Source organism: Heterodontus francisci, chromosome 24, assembly GCF_036365525.1.
Source record: "Heterodontus francisci isolate sHetFra1 chromosome 24, sHetFra1.hap1, whole genome shotgun sequence".
Taxonomy (NCBI): Eukaryota; Metazoa; Chordata; class Chondrichthyes; order Heterodontiformes; family Heterodontidae; genus Heterodontus; species Heterodontus francisci.
In genome coordinates, this window is record NC_090394.1 from 61,942,718 (window position 1) to 61,966,680 (window position 23,963).

A 23,963-nucleotide genomic window follows, 5' to 3' on the forward strand; every position below is an offset into this window, starting at 1 on the left:
ATGTGGCGACCAGAACTGCACGCAGTATTCCAAATGTGGCCGAACCAAAGTCCTATACAACTGTAACATGACCTGCCAACTCTTGTACTCAATACCCCGTCCGATGAAGGAAAGCATGTCGTATGCCTTCTTGACCACTCTATTGACCTGCGTTGCCCCTTCAGGGAACAATGGACCTGAACACCCAAATCTCTCTGTACATCAATTTTCCCCAGGACTTTTCCATTTACTGTATAGTTCACTCTTGAATTGGATCTTCCAAAATGCATCACCTCACATTTGCCCTGATTGAACTCCAGCTGCCATTTCTCTGCTCAACTCTCCAGTCTATCTATATTCTGCTGTATTCTCCGACAGTCCCCTTCACTATCTGCTACTCCACCAATCTTGGTGTCGTCTGCAAACTTGCTAATCAGACCACCTATACTTTCCTCCAAATCATTTATGTACATTAGAAACAACAGTGGTCCCAGCACGGATCCCTGTGGAACACCACTGGTCACACGTCTCCATTTTGAGAAACTCCCTTCCACTGCTACTCTGTCTCCTGTTGCCCAGCCAGTTCTTTACCCATCTAGCTAGTACACCTTGGACCCCATGCACCTTCACTTTCTCAATCTAGGCCAGCAAGCATAGGGACTTTTTTTTTATTATTCGTTTCATGGGATGTGGGTGTCACTGGCTAGGCATTTGATGCCCATCCCTAATTGCCCTTGCAGAGCTGGTCGTGAGTCGCCTTCTTGAGCAGTCCATCTGGTGCAGGTACATGCACAGTACTGTTAGGAAGGGAGTTCCAGGATTATGATCCAGCGACTGTGAAGGAACGGATATATTTCCAAGTCAGGATGGCGTGTGGCTTGGAGAGGAACTTGCAAATGGCGGTGTTCTCACACGCCTGCGGCCCTTGTCCTTCCAGGTGTAAGAGGTCAGGGGTTTGGAAGGTGCTGTCGAAGGAGGTGTGGTGAGTTGCTGCAGTGCATCTTGTAGATGATACACAATGCTGCCATAGTACACCGGTGGTGGAAGGAAGTGAATGCTGAAGGTGGTGTTTGGGGTGCCGATCAAGCGGGCTGCTTTGTCCTGGATGGTGTCAAGCTTCCTGAATGCTGTTGGAGCCGCACTTATCCAGGCAAGTGGCGAGTATTCCATCACACTTCTGACTTGTGCTTTGTAGATGGTGGACAGACTTTGAGGAGTCAGGTTACTCATCATAGAATTGCCAGCCTATGATCTACTCTTGTAGCCACAGTATTGATGTAGCTGCTCCAGTTCAGTTTCTGGTCAATGGTAACCCCAGGATGTTGATTGTGGAGGATTCAGTGACGGTAATGCCCAAGGGGAGATGGTTGGATTCTCTCTTGTTGGAGATCATCATTGCCTGGCACCTGTGTGGCGTGAACATTACTTGCCACTTATCAGTCCAAGCCTGAAGGTTGTCCAGGTCTTGCTGCATGTGGACACAAACTGGATGAACGAGATTTGGTGAAAATTAGGATACAGGTATCAGAGTTTTGCATGACCCGAAGTTTGCAGAGGGTAGAACATAGGAGACTGGCCAGGAATGTGTTGGAATAGTCAAGTTTAGAGGCAACAAAGGCATGCTTGAGGATTTATTCTTTCGTGGGATGTGGGCGGCACTGACTAGGTCAGCATTTGTTGCCCATCCCTCATTGCTCTTGACAACTGAATAGCTTGCTTGGCCTTTTCAGAGGGCATGCAAGAGTCAACCACATTGCTCTGGGTCCGCAGTCACATGTAGGCCAGACCAGGTAAGGATTGCAGATTTCCTTCTCTAAAGGAAATTAGTGAAGCAGATGGGTTTTTACGACAATCAATGATAGTTTCATGTCACTATTACTGAAACTAGCTTTCAACTCGCTTGAGGATATCAGTGGCAGATGAGCTAAACAGGGTCAAAGTGAAGAAGCGTGGAAGTCGAAACAGGAGGTCTTAGTGATGACATGGATATCTGGTCGACAACTTAGCCCGGGGTCAAATGTGATACTGAGGAAACTGAAGAATGAGGGTAAGCCAATAGAAATTTTTAAACTTATGATGTGGTTTGATAGGATAGACATAGAGATGTTTCCACTTGTAGGAAAGTCCTAAACTAGGGGTCATAAATATAGACACTAATAAATCCTATAAAGTATTCAGGAGAAACTTCTTAAAAATATGCTTAGAATATATATTTAGTAGTCAGTCTGAAATAGGTAAAAGAATAGATTAGTGTTGTAAGTTTCGGTTTATTGGAAACTGCTTAGAGTTTTGTTTTGCTGGAAACAAAAACTAGTGGAATGATTATTCTTAAGTACTTGTAGTTAGCCTGAAAAGGGGCCATAGCTGGATAAAGGCATGAATAGACAACTATGCTACAAAGCTGTGTTAGTCTTTTTATTTAAACTTGTGTAATTAGGATGCTTGCAGGAATATAAAAGTTAATTGGTATGTAGGAATAGAATATATAAATGACTTTAGTGAATCACTTATTTTTTATATCAGGCTTTTGAACTATAAAGAGCAATTGGGACGACAGTGCGAGAAAATGAAAATGAGGTAGAAGATCAGCCATGATCTAGTTGAATGGTGCAGCAAGCTCGAGGGGCCAAATAGCCTACTCCTGTTCCTATTTCCTACATTATAAACCACTGACACACAATCTAGTAGTGTTAAGCAACAGGACATGTTCATATCCAAAGTTCTTCACTTTTGCAGCGGTCTGTGGCATTGCTACTTTTCTCAGAAGACTGTCAAAAGTAGCTACCCACCATCCCCCAGCAATTCTGAGTTCTTGGATATGCTTGAATTGTGTAATCCATTCTTTATTTAATTTAAAGATCATGACTGCAGTTTGGGGAAGACTCCAATCTTACAAGTTTATCATTTTCTTTACTGATCATTTTTTCCCTTTTGCACCTCCTCCCTCCCACACCACCATTAATCAATTGAAGAAGCCAGAGAGAAACCAGCCTCTAATGCTATAAATGGTACTTTGAACATGACCAAAAGTACAGGTGAGTGGTTGGGGCAAGGGGGTGAGAAAACAGCTTTTTTTGCCTTCTGACTTATGTTTACTTAGCAAAATCAGTAACGTGCCATTTTTAATAATGACTTGCATTAACAAAGACAATTTTTTGTGTGAAAATATTGTTGTAATGTTAGTACCCCCAAAACGCAGAGACTGGAAATGCAGATTGGACAGAGCTTGTACATCTCCTTGTATTATGCATCAACTGATGCGAAAGCGAAATAACCAGCTCCCTACCAAGTCACATCATCACTTGTTTAATGATGATCCACTCCAAGTTTAGTGATTATCTCTTAATCCCATTAATGCTACCATTTTCATCTTCCAACAATACCAGCCAAGCTTAGTATGAACTTGGCAGCCAGAACTCAAGAGGAAAAGTACAAAGAATAATAGATGAAAAGAATCAGAAATATTTGCATTACAAAGAAGCAAATTGCTTTGACAGCAATCAGTGTTTAGTTTTCAAATCATGGATTACAAGTCAAATAAAAGGTGCTAAACAAAGATTCCCAGGCGCATCCGGTCAAACCACTATTTCAATGCCAGTACTTAAAGAGCCAACAAAGTGGCAGTTAGATTATTGAAGGACCAACACAACTAAACAATACACTTCATATGTAGTTCTTTATAACATTAATTTGTTAATAACCCCACCCAGATTGATGACAACTAATCTGGCTCACTGTTCTGCAAGTCAGCATATGCAGATACACAGAAATATATAATTAAAACCATATAGCAAGTAATTTACAAGAGTATTGTGAAACATGGCCATTAACTTTTTCGATTAGTTTTTTTCCCCAATATTTTTTTTTTTATAAACAGCAAAATTTATTGGTTAATTTATAGAAACAAGCTTGGAAAAATTATTAAACCATACAGTGCAAGGGACCTAAATTCTTCTTAGTAGGCATTAACATTAACTCAATGTTTATCTCATTTCAATCACTGATACATGAGGCCTTTCTATGCAGTCACATCCACTGTTAGTAACTCCACTGAAGCTAGCAACATTTACTTAAAACAAAAATTAAAATATATAAAATATACAGGCCTTGGTAGGAAAAAGTTTAAAGTAGATTATCTATAAATTATGAAATATTTATGATAGACCTTCAAAGATGCTGTAAATTCAGCAAGTTATTCAGGTATTTCCCCTACTTTCTTTTGTCCTATTTCATTGTTTGGTCATGAGAGTTTAGAAGCAGCATCAACAGGGATGGACAGTCATGGTAAGACACTAAAAATGAGATTCACAAAGGCTACAAAATTTACCTATTGTTAGAGCACAAACTCCAAACAGCCACTATATTCTTCTGCCACCACAAAACAATCTTCAATGTGAAACCACTGAAGGGCCTCCTCAGAACAAATAGTAAATGATGAACATGCTTCTCACTGCACCTCTGTAATCTTTGCATGGGAGTATGATTAAGGACCCTTTTCACAAAGACACAGTGCTCTAGTACGGAGTCCCACTTTTCTTTCCTACTCTTGAAAAGTAATGGTAGAAGGGCAGTAGAAGTTTGGAATTCTTTTCCACAAATGGCAACTGATGCTAGGATAACGGTTAATTTTAAATCTGAGAATGATAGATTTTTGTTAACCAAAGGTATTAAAGGATATGGACAAATGCGGGTATATGGACTTGGGAAACAGATCAGCCACGATCTCATTGAATGGCAAAACAGGCTCAAGGATCTAAATGGCTCTCTCCTGTTCCTAGTGCATTATACATGAAATACTTGCATAAAGAACATTCTATGGCTAGACACTTCTAGACCAAAAAAAAACTTTTATGATTTTTGTTTTTAAAAAGTGTGTTAGTTATATTTTACAATACATTCACTGGTTTCATAAAACAAAATGTTACCTCAAAATATTCAGAGGGACTGACAATAGCTATAATGAAAGTATTTTTTATTCACTTAATAAAAAGAACAGTGAACTCTGGGCTTTTATCGCACTCCATAGTTTATGGTCATAGTGCACCAATACAATACAACTAAACATGGTCACTGTATGGAATTAAATGTGTACCTCTGGCTTCCACAAATTTATGGAAAATTTGTACAGGTTTCACACTCAAGCTCCATGAAGCATTATTGCATTATCCCATTTGGACTGAAATATCCCCATAAACATAATTCATATCCCTATTAAGAACACTTTTAAACTAGCACTGAAAGAGCTGCTTTCGGCTAAGTGGGTGTGGTAGTGAGTCATGAAGATCAGCAATTTAATCCTCTGCTTTCTTTTCTCCCCCTCTTCCCCCCACCGCTCACATCTTCTTCCCCCTTTTCCCCCTTCCATCCACACCTCCTTCTGTATCCACCCATGGCAGAAACTCTACTCTCGTCATTTACAACTGCACTTTCAAACTGCCTACTGTCTGCTCTTTGGCCGCAATACTTCTGCACGTCAATCTGTTCAATGAGCTTCTCACTTCCGCCTTTGATGCCTTTTACCCTAGTAAAACATTGTCTCTCCCACCGAGGCCATTCCTTCTTATGGTCACCATCTTTACTTACTTATGTCTCAGGGGACCTGTATGGTGCACAATTGGTTTAGCCATTCATCAGCAGATCTAGCTGGAACAGATGAAGTACTACACAGCCCTGTTCTCCTCCAGCAAAACTGTTCATTAATCCAGAATCATCCCAGAATGCAAAAATAGCCCCCGGCATCCTTTCTCCACCATCAACAGTCTCCTTAAATCCCCCTCATCTGCCCTCACCACCCTCCCCCTACAGTAAGGGTAAGGAGCTGAAAGAATCTGCCTTTGATCCTTCTTTGCCAACTACCACCCCATCTCCAAGCTCCCATTCCTTACCCCTTGAACGTGTTTTTACTTCCCAAATCCATGCCCATCTTTCCCTCAACTCCATGTTTGAAAATCTCTGACCAGGTCTCTACCCCTACCACAACACTGAAACGACCCTAGTCAAAGTCAGAAACGACATCCTCTGTGACTGACGACAGTGCACTATCCCTTCTCATCCTTCTTGATCACTCTATGAGTGCCAGTTTCCATCACTAACTTGCTCGAGCCAATATTCATGAATCAGCCTTGACAATAAGTGCTGGCAGGCTTTTCAACAGTAAGGGGCATGATAAATGAATCCAACCTGTTCCTCAAGCAAAGCCCCCTTTCAACGGGGATTGCTGGAAAGTAAATCAGGAAGAAGAATCCGATCCAATTATAGTGCCTCTTTCATTTCTCAGCTGAGATCAGCTAACTCAGCACAGACCAGTGATTGATTCTGCATCTGTGTGGTTCAGCTACTCACTGGATAACATACTAATGGAAATCTTCCAAATCAGTCAAAATATTTTAATCATATTTACATGACTTTATATACAAAAATGTGATCTTCCTTCCAGCAAAAGTTTCACAATCTTTTTTTTTAAATATAAAAGTCAAGGCTGTGCTTCCTTTCTTCAATTACATCATTTGGATTCTGTTGAAATATTATAAGCATTGCTCTAATTGGGCAAGCAAAATATTTAGCCCTCGTTACTTTCTCTCTTAAAATAGAACTTGTTGGAAAAGTATCACTTCAAGTTGACATTCACGGATATTGAGTATAACTACAGGAATGCAATTAGAATCAAAAATCAATTTAGTTTTAAAGGTCCCTTGCATTTCATTAGCCAAAAGCTGCTAGACAAACTTTAACCACAGGGGGAAAAAAAAAATCCAAATAAAGGAATACAAACCTTTGGCATAGACGGAGAGCTAGTCAGTGGAGTAGGAAAAAGCTACAACAGGCCACAAAGGATCAGAAGCAGCAAGGAAGCAGAAGAAGAATATTAAAAGATTAGAGATGATGGGAGAAATACATGTGTTACTTACAAATGGACAAATTGCTTTTACAGGCCACCAAAACTGAAAGGGTGCAATGCCGGAGGATGGTTGGCAAGTGCATGTTTCCCACCCAAATTCAAATAGAGTGTCACAATAAAGTGAATTCAAGCTTCTATCGTTGCTCTCAAATAACTAATCATTAACCTAACATCCTGGGAGTTAGCTTCTGAAGAATGAATTCAGCATGAATTTCATCTTCTCTTGAAGATACTGATTAATCAGTTTTAGAATTTGAATAGTTTCTGCTTTCATTGGCACAATTTTTAGCATTTGAAAAGACCTACTTAGATAAAATGTCTCCCTTAGTAAACAATATGGCTTTCCCTCAACTGTACATCACTTATATAAAAAAAAAATTAAGGCCAAAAGGGCGGCACAGTGGTTAGCACCGCAGCCTCACAGCTCCAGTGACCCGGGTTCAATTCTGGGTACTGCCTGCGTGGAGTTTGCAAGTTCTCCCTGTGTCTGCGTGGGTTTTCGCCGGGTGCTCCGGTTTCCTCCCACATCCAAAAGACTTGCCGGTTGATAGGTAAATTGGCCATTAGAAATTGTCCCTAGTATAGGTAGGAGGTAGGGAAATATAGGGACAGGTGGGGATATGGTAGGAATATGGGATTAGTGTAGGATTAGTATAAATGGGTGGTTGATGGTCGGCACAGACTTGGTGGGCCGAAGGGCCTGTTTCAGTGCTGTATAACTAAACTAAACAAAAGGAGTAAGTTGTGCATTTCCATTTGGACATTCTGTAATTCATTATTTGCTCCATCATTATTGTTACCGAAGTTCTGTTAAGCATGCTTCTGACTTGTTTGGTACCACAGTCAATACAAATCCTGGAAACAACACAATCCATTTTCTACAATTAATGAAAGACAGAATATAGTGCACTTGGCTAGAGACTTAATTATGATAAATATATAAATGCCACAGCAGGTCATTTCACAATTCACAAGACAGCATCAATGAAGTTTCCTCCACTTCACGCAAATCAACAGGACATATTCCAGATCCTGCATGGTGGAGAATTAATGGCAGAAACTGAAGAGCAACACTACACTCCATTTGTTGCACTTTATGCTCAAGATTAGCTTACCCTATTTTCAAGGATAGCAGACAAGATGTGTAAAATCTTGTACTGCAGTTCAATATCTATAAAGATAATTACAATATTGTTACAGGTTCAGTATTCTTACCTATTGCCAAAGGAAATTTAATATGTATTTAGAAAGTACGATTTCCTGGGAATAGCTCAGTGGGCACATTTAAATGATCAAAGTAGATAGAATTTGTATAATAATCAATAGCAAAAAAGGCTTGCATTTGGCAACTGGAATATGAAAACATCTGTGCGTTTTTATTGGACCAAAAAATCATATTATCCTCTACTGGCTGCAGTTTTATTTGCTAATATTTTGGAATGCACGCATGGAGCAGTTCAAGCGCTGCCAAGGTTTTGATCTAGTTCTCAGAATTTTGTTTTTTCAAGTATTGCTCAATACATGTTCCTGACATTTCAAAATCTATAAACGGTTTTCTTTTGTGTAATCATTTTTAGTTATCATTTACATTGCTTGTCAGCTTTTTAAACATCTGATTACCAATAAATGCAGCTGATATTTAATTAAATGTAAGGATTACCATATGAAAAAGTTTTAAACAAAAGTAAATGGAATCAAGCATTTAGCAATAGGCTGGAAAAGCTTAGACATTATAAAGAACAGAGAATCTCCAAACTCAAGCTAGACAATTAATGGGAGTTGGACATTTATCCCAGCTATCCTACAAGTGATATCCATTTCAACTGTACTGAAAGGAGACGTACTTACTGAATGCTTCAAAGCATCCTGCTCTGAATGAAGACTGAAGACTGAAAGGTCCCCGTTCAAGATTACATCAGCCAAAGAGTTCACCAGCGGCCTATAGTGTATAATTAAAAACACCTAAGAGAAAAAGAGTTAAAATTAACACTCTATTTAAGCTTTTAAAAATTGTGTAATTGAAAGCCTTGATAAAATTATGGATAAGAGGACAAAGTTTAAGAAACATTCATGAGGGCTGACACTTGGCTCTTCTGTTGAGAAGCCTGTGTGTTTGAAATCACCATATAGTTAATGTTCCCAAAAGGGTATAATATCCTGTGGGTAATTAAGTATCGTTAGTTGATGTACAGTGTTGTAAATATACATGCTTTTAACTTTTCAAAGTACAATAAAAATCAGCAGTAAACATTCACATTACAAATCAGGAAGGTAAAACTGTGCATACTGGGACTTTTTAAATTCTGAAATAACCACATTTCATATATAATTAACAAACCGAAGGATATTGCTTCTGTTGTGGGAGCATTACTGATTGGTAATTGAAAAAAACAATAGTACTGGCTCGTTAAAATCCACCAAATTGCAATTCTGGTCCCATTCTTTAACCAGGATTAGAAGAGATCACATATTGTTGCCACATCTCAACCAAAAGAAACTTGAAAATCAGGAGCAAACGGCCAAAATCATTTTTTTTTTTTAATTTGTTTATGGGGATGTGGGCTTCTCTGGCTAGGCCAGCATTTATTGCCCATCCCCACTTTCCCATGAACAGGCGGTTGTGAGATGCCTTCTTACGAACCGCTGCAGTCCACATAGGGTAGGTACACCCACAGTACTGTTAGGAAGGGAGATCCAGGATTTTGACCCCGTGACAGTGACGGAATGGCGCTATAGTTCCAAGTCAGGATGGTGTGTGGCTTGGAGGGGAACTTGCAGGTGGTGGTGTTCCCATGCATCTTGTCCTTCTAGGTGGTAGAGGTCGCCGGCTTGGAAGATGTTGTATCAGGGGCCTTGGTGCATTGCATCTTGTAGATGGTACACGCTGCTGCCACTGTGCGTCAGTGGTGGAGGGAGTGAATGTTTGAGTATGGGGTGCCGATCAAGCGGGCTGCTTTGTCCTGGATGGTGTCGAGCTTCTGGAGTATTGTTGGAGCTGCACCCATCCAGGCAAGTGGAGAGTATTCCATCACACTCCTGACTTGTGCCTTGTAGAGGTTGGACAGGCTTTGGGGAGTCAGATGGTGAGTTACTCACCACAGGATTCCTAGCCTCTGACCTGCTCTTGTAGCCACGGTATTTATATGGCTACTCCAGTTCAGGTTCTAGTCAATGGCAACCCCCAGGATGCTGATAGTGTGGGATTCAGTGATTGTAATGCCTTTGAATGTCAAGAGGAGATGGTTAGATTTTCTCTTGTTGCAGCTGTAACTTCAAACCGATGAAGACAAATGAATTTAGGCTTGGAGAACATGTTACAATTTAGGATGTCCACTCCATGTTGAAACAGGATTAAAATTCACACAGGATAGCTAGATATAGATTTAAGAAAAACTATGATATTCATAACCTTTCCTGTTAATTAACTGCATATTATTTGTCAACAAGCTACAAAGCTTGCATTGATAAAGCACTTTAAATGTAGAAAAACGTCAAGACATTTTATAGTAGCCTAATTGGACAAAAATAAACAGAGCCTTAGGAGATATTAGCAGAGGTGACCAAATGTTTGGTTAAACTAGTGAGTTTTAAAGAGGGAGGTGGAGAGCTGGAAGGAATACTGAAGTGAAAGGCCTAGATAGCTAAAGGCACAGTCATTAATAGTGAGGCAGGGGGGAGATGTAAAAAAAAAAGAGCCCAAAGTTGGAGGAATGAAGAATTCTGGTGGCTGCTTAGTTTGGGGGGGGGGGGGGGGGGGGAGAAAAGAGGTGAGGGGGTTGTGAATACTTAGAGATTGGGAGGTACCAGTCTTTGCAGAGATTTAAACACAAGGCAGGAAACTTTAAATTAGAGGTACAAAGTGACCAGGAAATAGATCAGTAAGAACAGGAAGGATAGGTATTTATGTGTGGGACAAAATATGGGCAAAAGAGATTTAAATGAGCTGAAGTTAGAGCGTGGAGGATGGAAAGCTTTAGGATAGTCAGGATGGCAAAGATGATGGCTTCTGTCTTTCCAATGTTTAAGGAAACTTGCATCGGTTCTAAATGGGTGGCCTGGGTAACTACAAATTGCCCGCTCAAACACAGTAGATTGTGCCAAGGGATTCAGAGGGTTAATGCCGATCTTATAGCAGAAAAACGGGTGGCTATGGGCTGAATTTCTCCCCGACTATTCTGACATCCAGTCTTGAATGAGCCACAATTTTCTCCAGATTTTGAGGCCATTCCCAACCCCAATATCATCACCTCCACACTCCAGACCCCACTGAACCAACTTGCTGGCCGAGTCAACATCGCAGTCAGTGTATTTTGTCCCAATGGATGATCTGCAGCAGTACACTCATTTTGCACCCACCACTTGCTGCTAACATTTAAATAAGGTCCAGAGTAAATCTGCCTCAGACCTCAGGTTGACATGGACTGGCTTGCAGAGGCATTGATTTACTGACTTAGTGCCCCTTAAGGTTAAACCAAGAGCTGCCTCCTCTTAGAATTATTGGCTTCATCCTTAGCCCTTTTCATACATCAACATTCTTGGCCTCACTAAAGTCTCCATCTCAAATGGAACACCCATAGATTATCTCTTCTTAAAGCAGCTTACATGAAACTGGGATCCCTCTTACCTGCCATAAACTTATTTCCTCCTCTACAAATATCAGGTCTGTCCAAGGTTTGAATACTTCTCTGATAACTGGGAAGGGTTCTTAAGAACCGCATATACTTCCAGGGAGGATGCAAGACAACATTTGCCATCTGATAGATGATCTCTCTCTTTTTAACCTAATTTCCAACAAGCTCTCTCGTGCAACCTAGGCTTTGTTTTACTGATACTACTCAGTGCTGCTCTGAACTTTCTACTCTTGTTCCTTTCATCTTACATACACTTCCTATTCCTTAAATTCCGACTATTTTGCAACGAATACTCACTTCTCCCCTCAACTTTATTCTTTCCCAAGGATGCAAAAATCATGGAATTTTGTACCTTCCTCACTCTTTCCTTCCTCCTTCAATTTCTCGAGTTTTAAAATCCAAGGCTAGCGTCATCTAATCACCAGTTTCTGTTTTACCCAACATGTAACATTCTGACTTAGTGTTTCCCAAAGGGTGCCTTTTCCATAGAGTGTGAATATTGGGCTATGCAGGGCTGAGGCCCAAGCTAAATTTGAATGCCACCAGCAAGCTGTGGGGCAAAGCGGGCATGCCGTTGCAAATCACTAGTTGGGAAGGATGTAAAATAGGCAGCCTGCTATGCCTTGCATGTTGCACGTGACTCTACAACTACTAATTTTAAATTATTCTAGCACGCATCCAAATTTCTAACGTGCAGCAGATTGACTCCCCACCAGTAGGGTGTTCAAAGTTACCTCTCTAGTGTACTCTTTCCAACTTTGGTGGTGTCCTGAACTTTAGCCACTGCCGCTTCACCTTGCCTTCTCAATAAAATATAGCAGACTTCCCAAATATATTTTAAGACAATAACATTTCAGAACTGTAACTAAAAAGTTATATTAATGTCCATTGCATCACTGGCCATCAAATCATTGGAGGGCAAGCAAAAGGAGTTTAATATCAGATTATAACAAAACAAACAGAGTGAAATGGGCAAGCTCATCAGTAGCAGTATTTGTTTTCTTAAAAAGCTGCACTCAATTATGTTGCCTGACCCTTATGATTGCATATTAAAATCCATCTGTGGCGAAGCCAGTAAGCTTATTCTCAGAAGTCAAAACAGGCAGCTACACCAGAGTATGGCGATTAAGAAGTGGAGACTAAAAATAGGAACCGAGAGATTAAATATTTTTCCAAAATAAAGCATTATACTATACTGGTTCCTGGACGTGCTGTATTTTTGAGAAAATTGCTTATATTTCCAGTAATACAAAACCTCAGACTCTAACACTTCTGTTTTAAAATAATAAACTTTATCCAAAAAAAATCACTAACAGTTTCAGCAGAAAGCTTCCCCAATTGCATAAACCTACAAAGCAATCGGTTAGGTGCAATTGATCTAAACAAGCCTGGAAATATTCCAAGTTCAATCCCCATCTTAAATTAAAGTGCCTTGGGATGTTTTACTACGTTAAAGGCACTATACAAATGAAAATTGTTTTGTTGAATCAGTTGATCTCTGTTGGGGAGGAGGATGGGCATTGCAGGCAGTAAAATTAACATGATCACACACTAAGGCAAGTTGGGAAACCAACCAGGATCCCTGTTTCTGTTCATTATTCAGTTATCAGGAAATGCATCAGTGACTAACTGGAAAAGACTCATGTGTGATGGTACCAGCTGTGCAATATCCAGGTTCTTATCATGTAGGAGATGAATTTGCATTTGGGTAAGGAACCCCAAACACATTCGGAAGTGCTGGATTTTTTTTTCGTTTGTAGGATGTGAGTGTTGCTAACTAGGCCAGCATTTATTGCCCATTTCTAATTGCCCTTGAAAGGTGGTGGTGAGCTGCCTTCTTAAATTGCTGCAGTCCAGAGGGTGTAGGTACACCAAATGTTAGGAAATAAGTTCCACGATTTTGACCCAACGACAGTGAAGGAACAGCAATATAGTACCAAGTCAGGATGGTGTGCAGCTTGGAGGGGAACTTGCAGGTGGTGGCGTTCCCATGCATATGCTGCCCTTGTCCTTAGAGGTAGTAGAGGTCACGGGTTTAGAAGGTGCTGTCAAAGGAGCCTTGGTGAGTTGCTGCAGTGCATCTTGTATACGGTACACACATCTGTCACTGTGCGTCAGTGGTGGAGGGAGTGAATGTTGAAGGTAGTGGATGGGGTACCAATCAAGCGAGCTGCTTTGTCCTGGATGATGCTGAGCTTGAGTGTTGTTGGAGCTGCACTCAGACAGGCAAAGTGGAGAGTATTCCACCACATTCCTGACTTGTGCCTTGTCGATGGTGAACGGGCTTTGGGGAGGCAGGAGGCGAATTACCCACCACAGAATTCCCAGCCTCTGACCTTCTTTTGTAGCCACAGCATTTATGTGGCTGATCCAGTTCAATTTCTGGTCAGTGGTGACCCCCAGGATGTTGATAGTGGGGGATTCTGCGACAGTAATGACATTGAATGTAAAGGGGAGATGGTCAGAGTCTCCCTTGTTTGAGATGGTCATTACCTGGCACCTGTGTGGCACAAATGTTACTTGCCACTTATCAGTCCAAGCCTGGATATTGTCCAGGTCTTGCTGCATATGGACATGGGCTGCTTCAGTATCTGAGGAATCACAAATGGTGAACATTGTACAATCAGTGAACATCCCCACTTCTGATCTTATGATGGAGGGAAGTTCATTGATGAAGCTGCTGAAGATGGTTAGGCCTAGGACACTACCCTGAGGAACCCCTGCTGTGATGTCCTGGGACTGAGATGATTGACCAACAACCACAACCATCTTCCTTTGTGCAATGTATTACTCCAAGCAGCAGAGAGGTTTTCCCCCAATTCCCATTGACTCCAGTTTTGCTAGGGCTCCTTGATGCCATACTCGGTCAAATGCTGCCTTGATGTCAAGGACAGTCACTCACCTCACCTCGAGTTCAGCTCTTTTGTCAGTGTTTGGACCAAGGCTGTAATGAGGGCGAAAGCGGAGTGGCCCTGGCAGAACCCAAACTGAGCGTCAGTGAGCAGGTTATTGCTGAGCAAGTGCCACTTCATAGCGCTGTCGAAAACCCCTTCCATCACTTTGTTGATGATTGGGAGTAGACTGAGAGCGCTGTAATTGGCCCAGTTGGATTTGTCTTGCTTTTTGTGCACAGGACATTCCTGGGTAATTTTCCACATCGCCGGGAAGATGCTAGTGTTGTGGCTGTATTGGAACAGCTTGGCTAGGGGCACAACTAGTTCTGGAACACAAGTCTTCAGTACTATTGCTGGAATGTTGTCACGGCCCATTGCCTTTGCAATATCCAGTGCCTTCAGCCATTTCTTGATATCACGTGGAGTGAATCAGATTGGCTGAAGACTGGCATCTGTGATGCTGGGGACCTCAGGAGGAGGCCAAGATGGATCATTCACTCGGCAGTTCTGTCTGAAGATGGATGCAAATGCTTCAGCCTCATCTTTTGCACTGATGTGCTGAGCTCCCCCATTGTTGAGGATGGGGATATTTGTGGAGCCTCCTCCTGCTCCACCATTCACGACTGGATGTGGCAGGACTGCAGAGCTTGGATCTGATCTGTTGGTTATGGGATTGCTTAGCTCTGTTTATTGCATGCTGCTTTCACTGTTTGGCATGCAAATTGCCCTTTGTTGTAGCTTCACCAGGCTGACACCTCATTTTTAAGTATGCCTGGTGTCACTCCCGACATGCCCTCCTACACTCTTCATTGAACCAGGGTTGGTCCCTGGCTTGATGGTAATGGTAGAGTGGAGGATATGCTGGACCATGAGATTGCAGATTGTGGTTTAATACAATTCTGCTGCTACTGATAGCCCACAGCGCCTCATGGATGCCCAGTTTTGAGTTGCTAGAACTGTTTGAAATCTAACCCATTTACCACGGTGGTAGTGCCACATAACAATGGTGGGAGGGTACCCTCAATGCGAAGACGGGACTTTGTCTCCACAAGGACCATGCGGTGGTCACTCCTACCGATACTGTCATGGACAGATGCATCTGCGACAGGTAGACTGATGAGGACGAGGTCAAGTAGGTTTTTTCCTCTTGTTGGTTCCCTCTCCACCTGCCACAGACCCTGTCTAGCAGCTATGCCCTTTAGGACTCAGCCAGCTCGGTCAATAGTGGTGCTACCAAGCCACTCTTGGTGATAGAACCCAGAGTACATTTTGTATCCTTGCTACCCTCAGTGCTTCTTATTGGTGTTCAACATGGAGAAGCACTGATTCAACAGCAGACGGTTGGGGGGGGGGGGGGGGAGAAACGGGTAAAGGGGGCAGCGGTACGTGGTAATCAACAGGAGGTTTCCTTGCCCAGGTTTGACCGGAGGCCACGAGATTTCATGGGGTCTGGAGTCAATGTTGAGGACTCCCAGGGCAAGTCCCTCCCACTGTGGTGGGATAGGACATGCTGATGGCGGTGTCTGGGACATTGTCTACAGGGCATGATTCCGTGAGTATCTCTATGCCAGACTATTGCTTGACTAGTCTGTGGGACAACTCTCCCAACTTTGGAACAAGCCTCCAGATGTTCTAAGTGGGACTTCGCAGGGTCAACAGGGCTGGGTTTGCCATTGTTGTTTCCAGTGCCTAGGTCAATGCCGGGTGGTCCGTCCAGTTTCATTCCTTCTTCTAGACTTTGTAGCAATTTGATACAACTGAGTGGCTTGCTAGGCCATTTCAGAGGGCATTTAACAGGCAACCACATTGCTGTGGGTCTGGAATCACATGTAGGCCAGACCAGGTAAGGACAACTGATTTCCTTCCCGAAAGGACATTAGTTAAACAGGTGGGTTTTTACAACAATTGACAATTGATTTCATAGTCACCACTAGACTAGCTTTCGATTCCAGATTTATTAATTGAATTCAAATTCCACCATCTGGTCTGGTGAGATTCGAACCCATGTCCCCAGAGCTGGGTTACTAGTCTAGTGACATTACCACGACACCACCACCTCCGCCACTCTGGATAGTTTTCATAAGTTAACTATTTTGTTGACCTGGGGTAAAGAAACTCTTTTGGAGAAACTTGAGATCATCCAAAACTAATATCCTAGCTTGCAGCAAATGCTGTTCACCCATCACCCCTGTGCTCATTGGCCTACACTGTCTCCCAATTAAACAATGCCTCAAATTTAAAATTCTCATCCTTGTTTTCAAATCCCTCCGTGACCTGGTCCCTCCCTAGCTCTGTAATCTCCTCTATCCCCACAACCTTCAAACATCTGCGCTCATTTAATTCCAGACTTTTGAGCATTTCCAATTTTAAATCACTCCACCATTGGTTACCATTCAGCTGCCTGGGCCCCAAGATCTGGAATTCCCTCCCTAAACCTCTCTTTCCTCCTTTAAGACACTTAAAATCTACCTCTTTGACCAAGCTTTTGGTCATCTGCCATAATATCTCCTTTGGTGGCTCAGTGTCAAACTTTGTTTTATAATGCCACTGTGAAGCGCCTTAGGCTGTTTTATGTTAAAGGCACTACATAAATATAAGTTGTTGTTGCAACTGAGATGCAGCTAATCTGAAGACTATTTTTAAAAATCACATTAAAAAATTAACTACAGAAAATTCCCTAATTGAGACAGGATGGGACATAGCTCTCATGGCATTTGCTCCTGGCTGTTTTATCAGATTCATTGAGCAGAACTTACCAACAAACCTGAGTGAACGGACAGCTGGACTGTACATGTGCACTCCAGATTATAACTAAATTTCCTCACAATGCCCTGACAAACGCAATTGTTTTCAGGTCACACTGAAATTTTTAAAATCTTTCTCAAAAGGTGGCAGATAACAGGATTCCTCTATAATTAATCGTCATATTAATGGCTAATAGTTTTACTTTAAATATCATGATACATGCATCATTTATTCACTGCTTCTCTTTGGAGATTCACAAGATGCTACATAGGAAATTGAGGGGGCGAATTCGTCATATAGCAAGCTCCTGATCTCAGGTGATCAGCATGGAAAGTTAGTAAAGTGGATTTAAGGTACTTCTCAAAAAGAGTAGAGGGAAAACTGAAGAGTGAACCAAGCCATGACAGCCTTGAACACATGACAGCAACTGAGTTAAGAGCAATACAAAAGGAAGTTCCCTGTCCACCCTCTGAGCAGGAGAAAAGTTTGTGGTGTAGAAGCCTAATTTTTAGGAAAGGAGAACGGGTGGGGGTGAAGTGACAACAAAAGGGGGATAAAATAGCTATGAAAGATTGGGTATAAAATATTTAAAGTTTAGTTTTAAATCACAATTTCACCTTTAAATATGGTATTGATTAAATTCAAATGAGGAAACATATTTGCAAATTATTCTCAATTTCTTAAATCCATTACTCAACTATAAGTACAGTTGTCTTGTGTAAGGGAGGGACAGGGAGGCAACACAAATAGAAGGACAGACAATTGTTAAATACAGCTTCACATCAGATAAGATTCCTTCCATTATTAAACAAACAACTTTAAATTTGCCAAAGTTAGATTAACAAATCACAAAAATTTCTTTTCAATTTTCGCCTGATTTATTAGTCTAATTCTTGCAATTTTTTTTTATTAGTAACATGCTGTTCAATAGTTACGACCCTTCTTCAAAATCAACAAGCCACTGAAATTTCAGAATGACTGATTTAAGTAAATATTATAAGCCAGATCGTTAAATGAAAATTTGAAATGAGTTTTACATACCTGTGAAAGGAGATATAATGACGCCTGACGGCTTATCTTTGGATGATCACCACACTGGTGAAAAAAGAAATTTGAATTTAACACTTCTGTTCCACAGATCATCAATTTATATAAAAAGGTTGATAAACACAAAGAGATACAAGTGCACATCCTAAAAATATATAATTTTCATTTTAATATCAGATGCGTCCTTTATCTGAAAATGCCGAACCTTGTATTTCGATTCTTTGGCCTTCTACTGAAATGGCCTCACTGGCATATAATCCAATCATTTCCCATTTTTACACAGACTAAAATAAATTTTATAATGAAAAGCTGCAGTTAATGCATCATATTATTTCAGAGGTAAATCACCACTGCTACTTCAGGGGAAATGTAATATTTCAACTAGAAACATTGGTTTCAAGTGGAAAACTGATTTTTTAAAACTTAAAACTAAACTTCTGATATCCTGTTTAATTCTTACTTTCCAGAAAGCTCGAAATCCTACATAGAGCAACCCAGCTGCATTTTTCAGCAGGATTGACCAGTGTATGGAATAAATATTTTCCAAAAAAAATCTTATTCATGCCCACTTAGACTGCGATCAAAGGATTTACAACAGTAATCACAACTTGGTGTGAAATATTGAAAGTTACAAGTTTACTTATGGCCATCTCCATATAAACAGCCAACTATCTATTTTTGTAGTCCTGAATGACTATGAACAAGAGTCAATGGCAAATTTATTTTATAAAAAGGTCAGCTATGTCTGCCAATAATGCTGGCACTCAATTTGGCCTTTTTGTACGATATTCCACTGTATTATAGCCCTGTATAATACCTGGACAGCAGAATCATGTTGGAGTCTGAGAACTAGAGGCAAACCGTGACCCCACAAGTGCTGAAGCTGACCCAGGTTCACTGACAAATTCCACTAACTCTCTGGTCTGTCTCCATTCCAGCAGTATAACCCCAACTAAAAACAAGAAATGCTGGAAATACTCAGCAGGTCTGGCAGCATCTGTGCAGAGAGAAGCAAAGTTAACGTTTCAGGTCAGTGACCCTTCTTCAGAACTGGCAAATATTAGAAATGTCAAAAGGTTATAAGCAAGTAAAACGGGGGTGGGGCAAGAGATAGCAAAAGGAGAAGGTGTAGATAGGACAAGGTCACATAATAGCTGACCAGAAGGTCATGGAGAAAAGGCAAACAATATGTTAATGGTGTGTTGAAAGACAAAGCATTAGTACAGATAGGGTGTTAACAGACTGAAAATTGAACAGCAGCAAGTACAAATATGAAAAAAAAGTGGGTAAGCAAACTGAACAAACCAAGATGAAATAAAATAAACAAACAAAAAAAATATAAAATATAAGAAAAAAAAAGAAAAAAGTAAAATGGGGGGCCCAGTCATGCTCTGAAATTATTGAACTCAGTGTTCAGTCTGGCAGGCTGTAGTGTGCCTAATCGGTAAATGAGATGCTGTTCCTCGAGCTTGCGTTGATGTTCACTGGAACACTGCAGCAAGCCCAGGACAGAGATGTGAGCACGAGAACAGGGGCGAGTGTTGAAACGGCAAGCAACCGGAAGCTTGGGGTCCTGCTTGCGGACTGAGCGGAGGTGTAGCGCAAAGCAGTCACCCAGTCTGTGTTTGGTCTCCCCAATGTAGAGGAGACCACACTGTGAGCAGCGAATACAGTATACTACATTGAAAGAAGTACAAGTAAATTGCTGCGTCACCTGAAAGGAGTTTTTGGGGCCTGGGATAGTGAGGAGAAAGGAGTTAAATGGGCAGGTATTACACCTCCGGCGATTGCAGGGGAAGGTGCCTTGGGAAGGGGACGAGGTGGTGGGGGTAATGGAGGAGTGGACCAGGGTGTCGCGGAGGGAACGATCCCTTCGGAATGCTGACAGGGGAAAGGAGGGGAAGTTGCGTTTGGTAGTGGCATCACGCTGGCGGAAATGGCGGAGGGCGATCCTTTGGATATGGAGGCTGACGGGGTGGAAAGTGAAGACGAACGGAACCCTGTCGCGGTTCTGGGGTGGCAGAAGGGGTGAGGGTAGAGGTGCGGGAAATGGGTCGGACACTGTTGAGGGCCCTGTCAATCCTCGGTTGAGGAAAAAGGAAGACATATCAGAAGCGCTGACATGGAAGGTAGCATCATCAGAGCAGACGCGTCGGAGACGGAGAAACTGGGAGAATGGAATGGAGTCCTTGCTGCTCTCTCCAGCAGCACTGTCTTACCTTATCCCGAAGCTGTTCTACTCCGCAGTTTCATTTCATCCTTCGTCTCATCCGACGCACTAACAAAAAACTTTTTTTTCTTCCTTTCAGATGTCAAGGAACGCAAGCTCCAGCTGCTGATGGGGACGAATGCTCCTCCTGATCCTCCTTCCACTTTACTTCCCGCTGACCCCACCCCTTCTGATCTGATCCATTGCAGTGTATTCACTATACACTCTGACCTCCCCCTCTGATGCTGAACGTTCTGTACTCAGCAAAGGTCTCAGTTTTATCCCTTACCTCCCCACCTCAATGAATTTCGTGCTCGGCACGACATTGAGCTCTTCTTCCGTTGCCTCCGGGCTCACTTCTTTGATCAGGAGTCCTCCCCCCAACCAGCAGACCCATTCACCCAACTCCAGCATTCTCCCTCCACCTGGACCCCTCCCCCGGCCTCTTACCCACTCTTCATCTTTTCATTGAAAACTGTCAGCGAGACACTGGTCATCTCAATTTCTCTGCCACTCACTCTAACCTGTCCCCCACTGAACCTGAGGCACTCCGTTCTCTCAGGTCTAACCCCGACATGGTCATCAAACCTGCAGACAAGGGTGGTGCTCTTGTTGTATGGCGTACCAATCTCTACCTTGCAGAGACTCAGCACCAACTCACAGACACTTCTTTCTACCTCCCTCTGGACCATGACCCCACCACCGAACATCAAGCTACTGTCCACAGGACTGACCTCATCTCCTCTGGAGATCTTCCCTGTACAGCTTCCAACCTCATTGTCACGCAACCCCGGACAGCCTCTTCCCACCTACATCCGTGACTCTAACGCCTTACGTCATTTTGACAATTTCCAGTTTCCTGGTCCGAACCGCCTCCCTACACCTCCATCCCCCACCAGGACGGTTTGAGGGATCTCCACTTCTTCCTTGAACAGAGGCCCAACCAGTCCCCATCCACCACCACCCTCCTCCGCCTGGCTGAACTTGTTCTCACATTAACTTCTCCTTCAATACTCACTTCTTTCAAGTAAAGGTGTTGCTATGAGTACCTGCAGGGGTCCTAGTTATGCCTGTCTTTTTGTGGGATGTGTCGAACATTCTTTGTCCCAGTCCAACTAATGCCCGCTCCCGCACCTTTTCCCCCCCGATACATTGATGACTGTATCGGTGTCGTTTCCTGCTCCCACCCCGAACTGGAAAACTTCATCAACTTTGCTTCTAATTTCCACCCTTCTCTCACCTTTACATGGTCCATCTCCGACACTTCCCTTCCTTGACTTCTGTCTCCATCTCTGGGGATAGGCTGTCTACTAATATCCATTATAAGCCCACCGACTCCTACAGCTACCTTGAGGACACTTCTTCATACCCTGCCTCCTGTAAGGACTCCATTCCATCCTCCCAGTTTCTCCGTCTCCGACGCATCTGCTCTGATGATGCTACCTTCCATGACAGCACTTCTGATAGGTCTTCCTTTTTCCTCAACCGAGGATTCCCCCCCACCGCACCCCACTGTGGTTGACAGGGCCCTCAACCGTGTCCGGCCCATTTCCCGCACCTCTACCCTCATTCCTTCCCCTCCCTCCCAGAATCGCGACAGGGTTCCCCTTGTCCTCACTTTCCACCCCATCAGCCTCCATATCCAAAGGATCACCCTCTGCCATTTCTGCCACCTCCAGCGAGATGCCACTACCAAACGCATCTTCCCCTCCTTTCCCCTGTCAGCATTCCGAAGGGATCGTTCCCTCCGTGACACCCTGGTCCACTGCTCCATTACCCCCACCACCTCGTCCCCTTCCCATGGCACCTTCCCCTGCAATCACCGGAGGTGTAATACCTGCCCATTTACCTCCTCTCTCCTCACTATCCCAGGCCCCAAACACTCCTTTCAGGTGAAGCAGCGATTTACTTGGACTTCTTTCAATGTCGTATACTGTATTCGCTGCTCATAATGTGGTCTCCTCTACACTGGGGAGACCAGACGCAGACCGGGCGACTGCTTTGCGGAACACCTCCGCTCAGTCTGCAAGCAGGACCCCAAGCTTCCGGTTGCTTGCCATTTCAACACTTCCCCCTGCTCTCATCTCTGTCCTGGGATTGCTCAGTGTTCCAATGAACATCAACGCAAGCTCGAGGAACAGCATCTCATTTACCGATTAGGCACAATGCAGCCTGCCAGACTGAACATGGAGTTCAATAATTTCAGAGCATGACGGGCCCCCCATTTTACTTCAAATTTTACTTATTTTTTCTTTCTTACTTGTTTTGTGTGTTTATTTTATTTCATCTTGGTTTGTTCAGTTTGCTTACCCACTTTTATTTCATGTTTGTACTTGCTGTTCAATCTTCAGTCCGTGAACACCCTATCTGTACTAATGCTTTGTCTTTCAACACACCATTAACATATTGTTTGCCTTTTCTCCATGACCTTCTGGTCAGCTATTCTGTGACCTTGTCCTATCTACACCTTCTCCTTTGTTATCTCTTGCCCCACCCCCACTTTACTTGCTTATAACCTTTGACATTTCTAATATTTGCCAGTTCTGAAGAAGGATCACTGACCTGAAATGTTAACTCTGCTTCTCTCTCCACAGATGCTGCCAGACCTGCTGAGTATTTCCAGCATTTCTTGTTTTTATTTCAGATTTCCAGCTTCCGCAGTATTTTGCTTTTACTGTAACCCCAACTACTCTGCCAACTGTTTTACTGGAATCTTGCATATGGAGGCCACTTCAATATTACAGCCAATCTAACCAGTCCCTATGTTCAGATGGGCCTACTACACCTGAATCATTAACGCATCTCTTCTGACTGATCTGCTTTGTGTTTCCAGTACCTTCCTTGTTTGTTTTGCATTCCCAGCACATGTAGTTTTTTGCTTTTTCCTTCAGTTATCATAATATTCAGATAGCAGTGAACATTTTTCAGCTCACAATATGGAAATATTTTGCAATATCCTTATCTATAAACCTCTGGTCCAAGGATTACTGCAGACAGTACAATAAAATTGGATGCACACAAGTATTTACTTCAGCTTCCACTTTATAAACTGATGACATACTGAAATGAAACCTGCCACTTGCAGTTTGCTTCGCAGATGCAATAATTCAGAATGAAAAAGTTGAGCTGAATAGTTTTCCTTTATTCCAATCCTTTTCATGACTCACAGCAAGAAAACAGTAACTGGCCTAGATACTACAAATTCCTAGTTTGGTGTTAAGTGGCACGTACAGATATTACCTTACTATAACTATTATTTTGTAGCCATCGCCATAGCACTAAAGGTCGGCTCAGGTCTGCAAACGAAACCCGACCCGAGCCCGACAGAACCACATCCAACCCGGCCAGAGTCCTTTCATTTTTTCCCCGAGCCCAACCTGACCCGACCATCAGTTAACCAACCTTCCATTTTTCACTTTGTTACTTATCTGCACAAGCTTAAAAAAAAACTAACTAAACAATCTTTCAAGTCCATTTACCAGAGGTGATAATAGAATGTGTCAGACCCGACCCGATCCCGAACGCCAGACCCAGAAGTATGATCCAAATCAAACCGAGCC

At 42.5% G+C, this 23,963-nt stretch overlaps 1 protein-coding gene across 1 annotated transcript in view; it reads right to left on the reverse strand.

The window, feature by feature from the left end:
• Nucleotides 1-23,963, reverse strand: part of clec16a (C-type lectin domain containing 16A) — a 302,517-nt gene that overhangs the window by 245,187 nt on the left and 33,367 nt on the right. Inside the window, exons 9-10 of the mRNA XM_068056378.1 lie at nt 18,189-18,242; nt 8,726-8,839 (exon numbers count right to left, since the gene is read on the reverse strand). Of these exons, the coding sequence (XP_067912479.1) occupies nt 8,726-8,839; nt 18,189-18,242 (168 nt within the window). The remainder of the gene's footprint in view (nt 1-8,725; nt 8,840-18,188; nt 18,243-23,963) is intronic.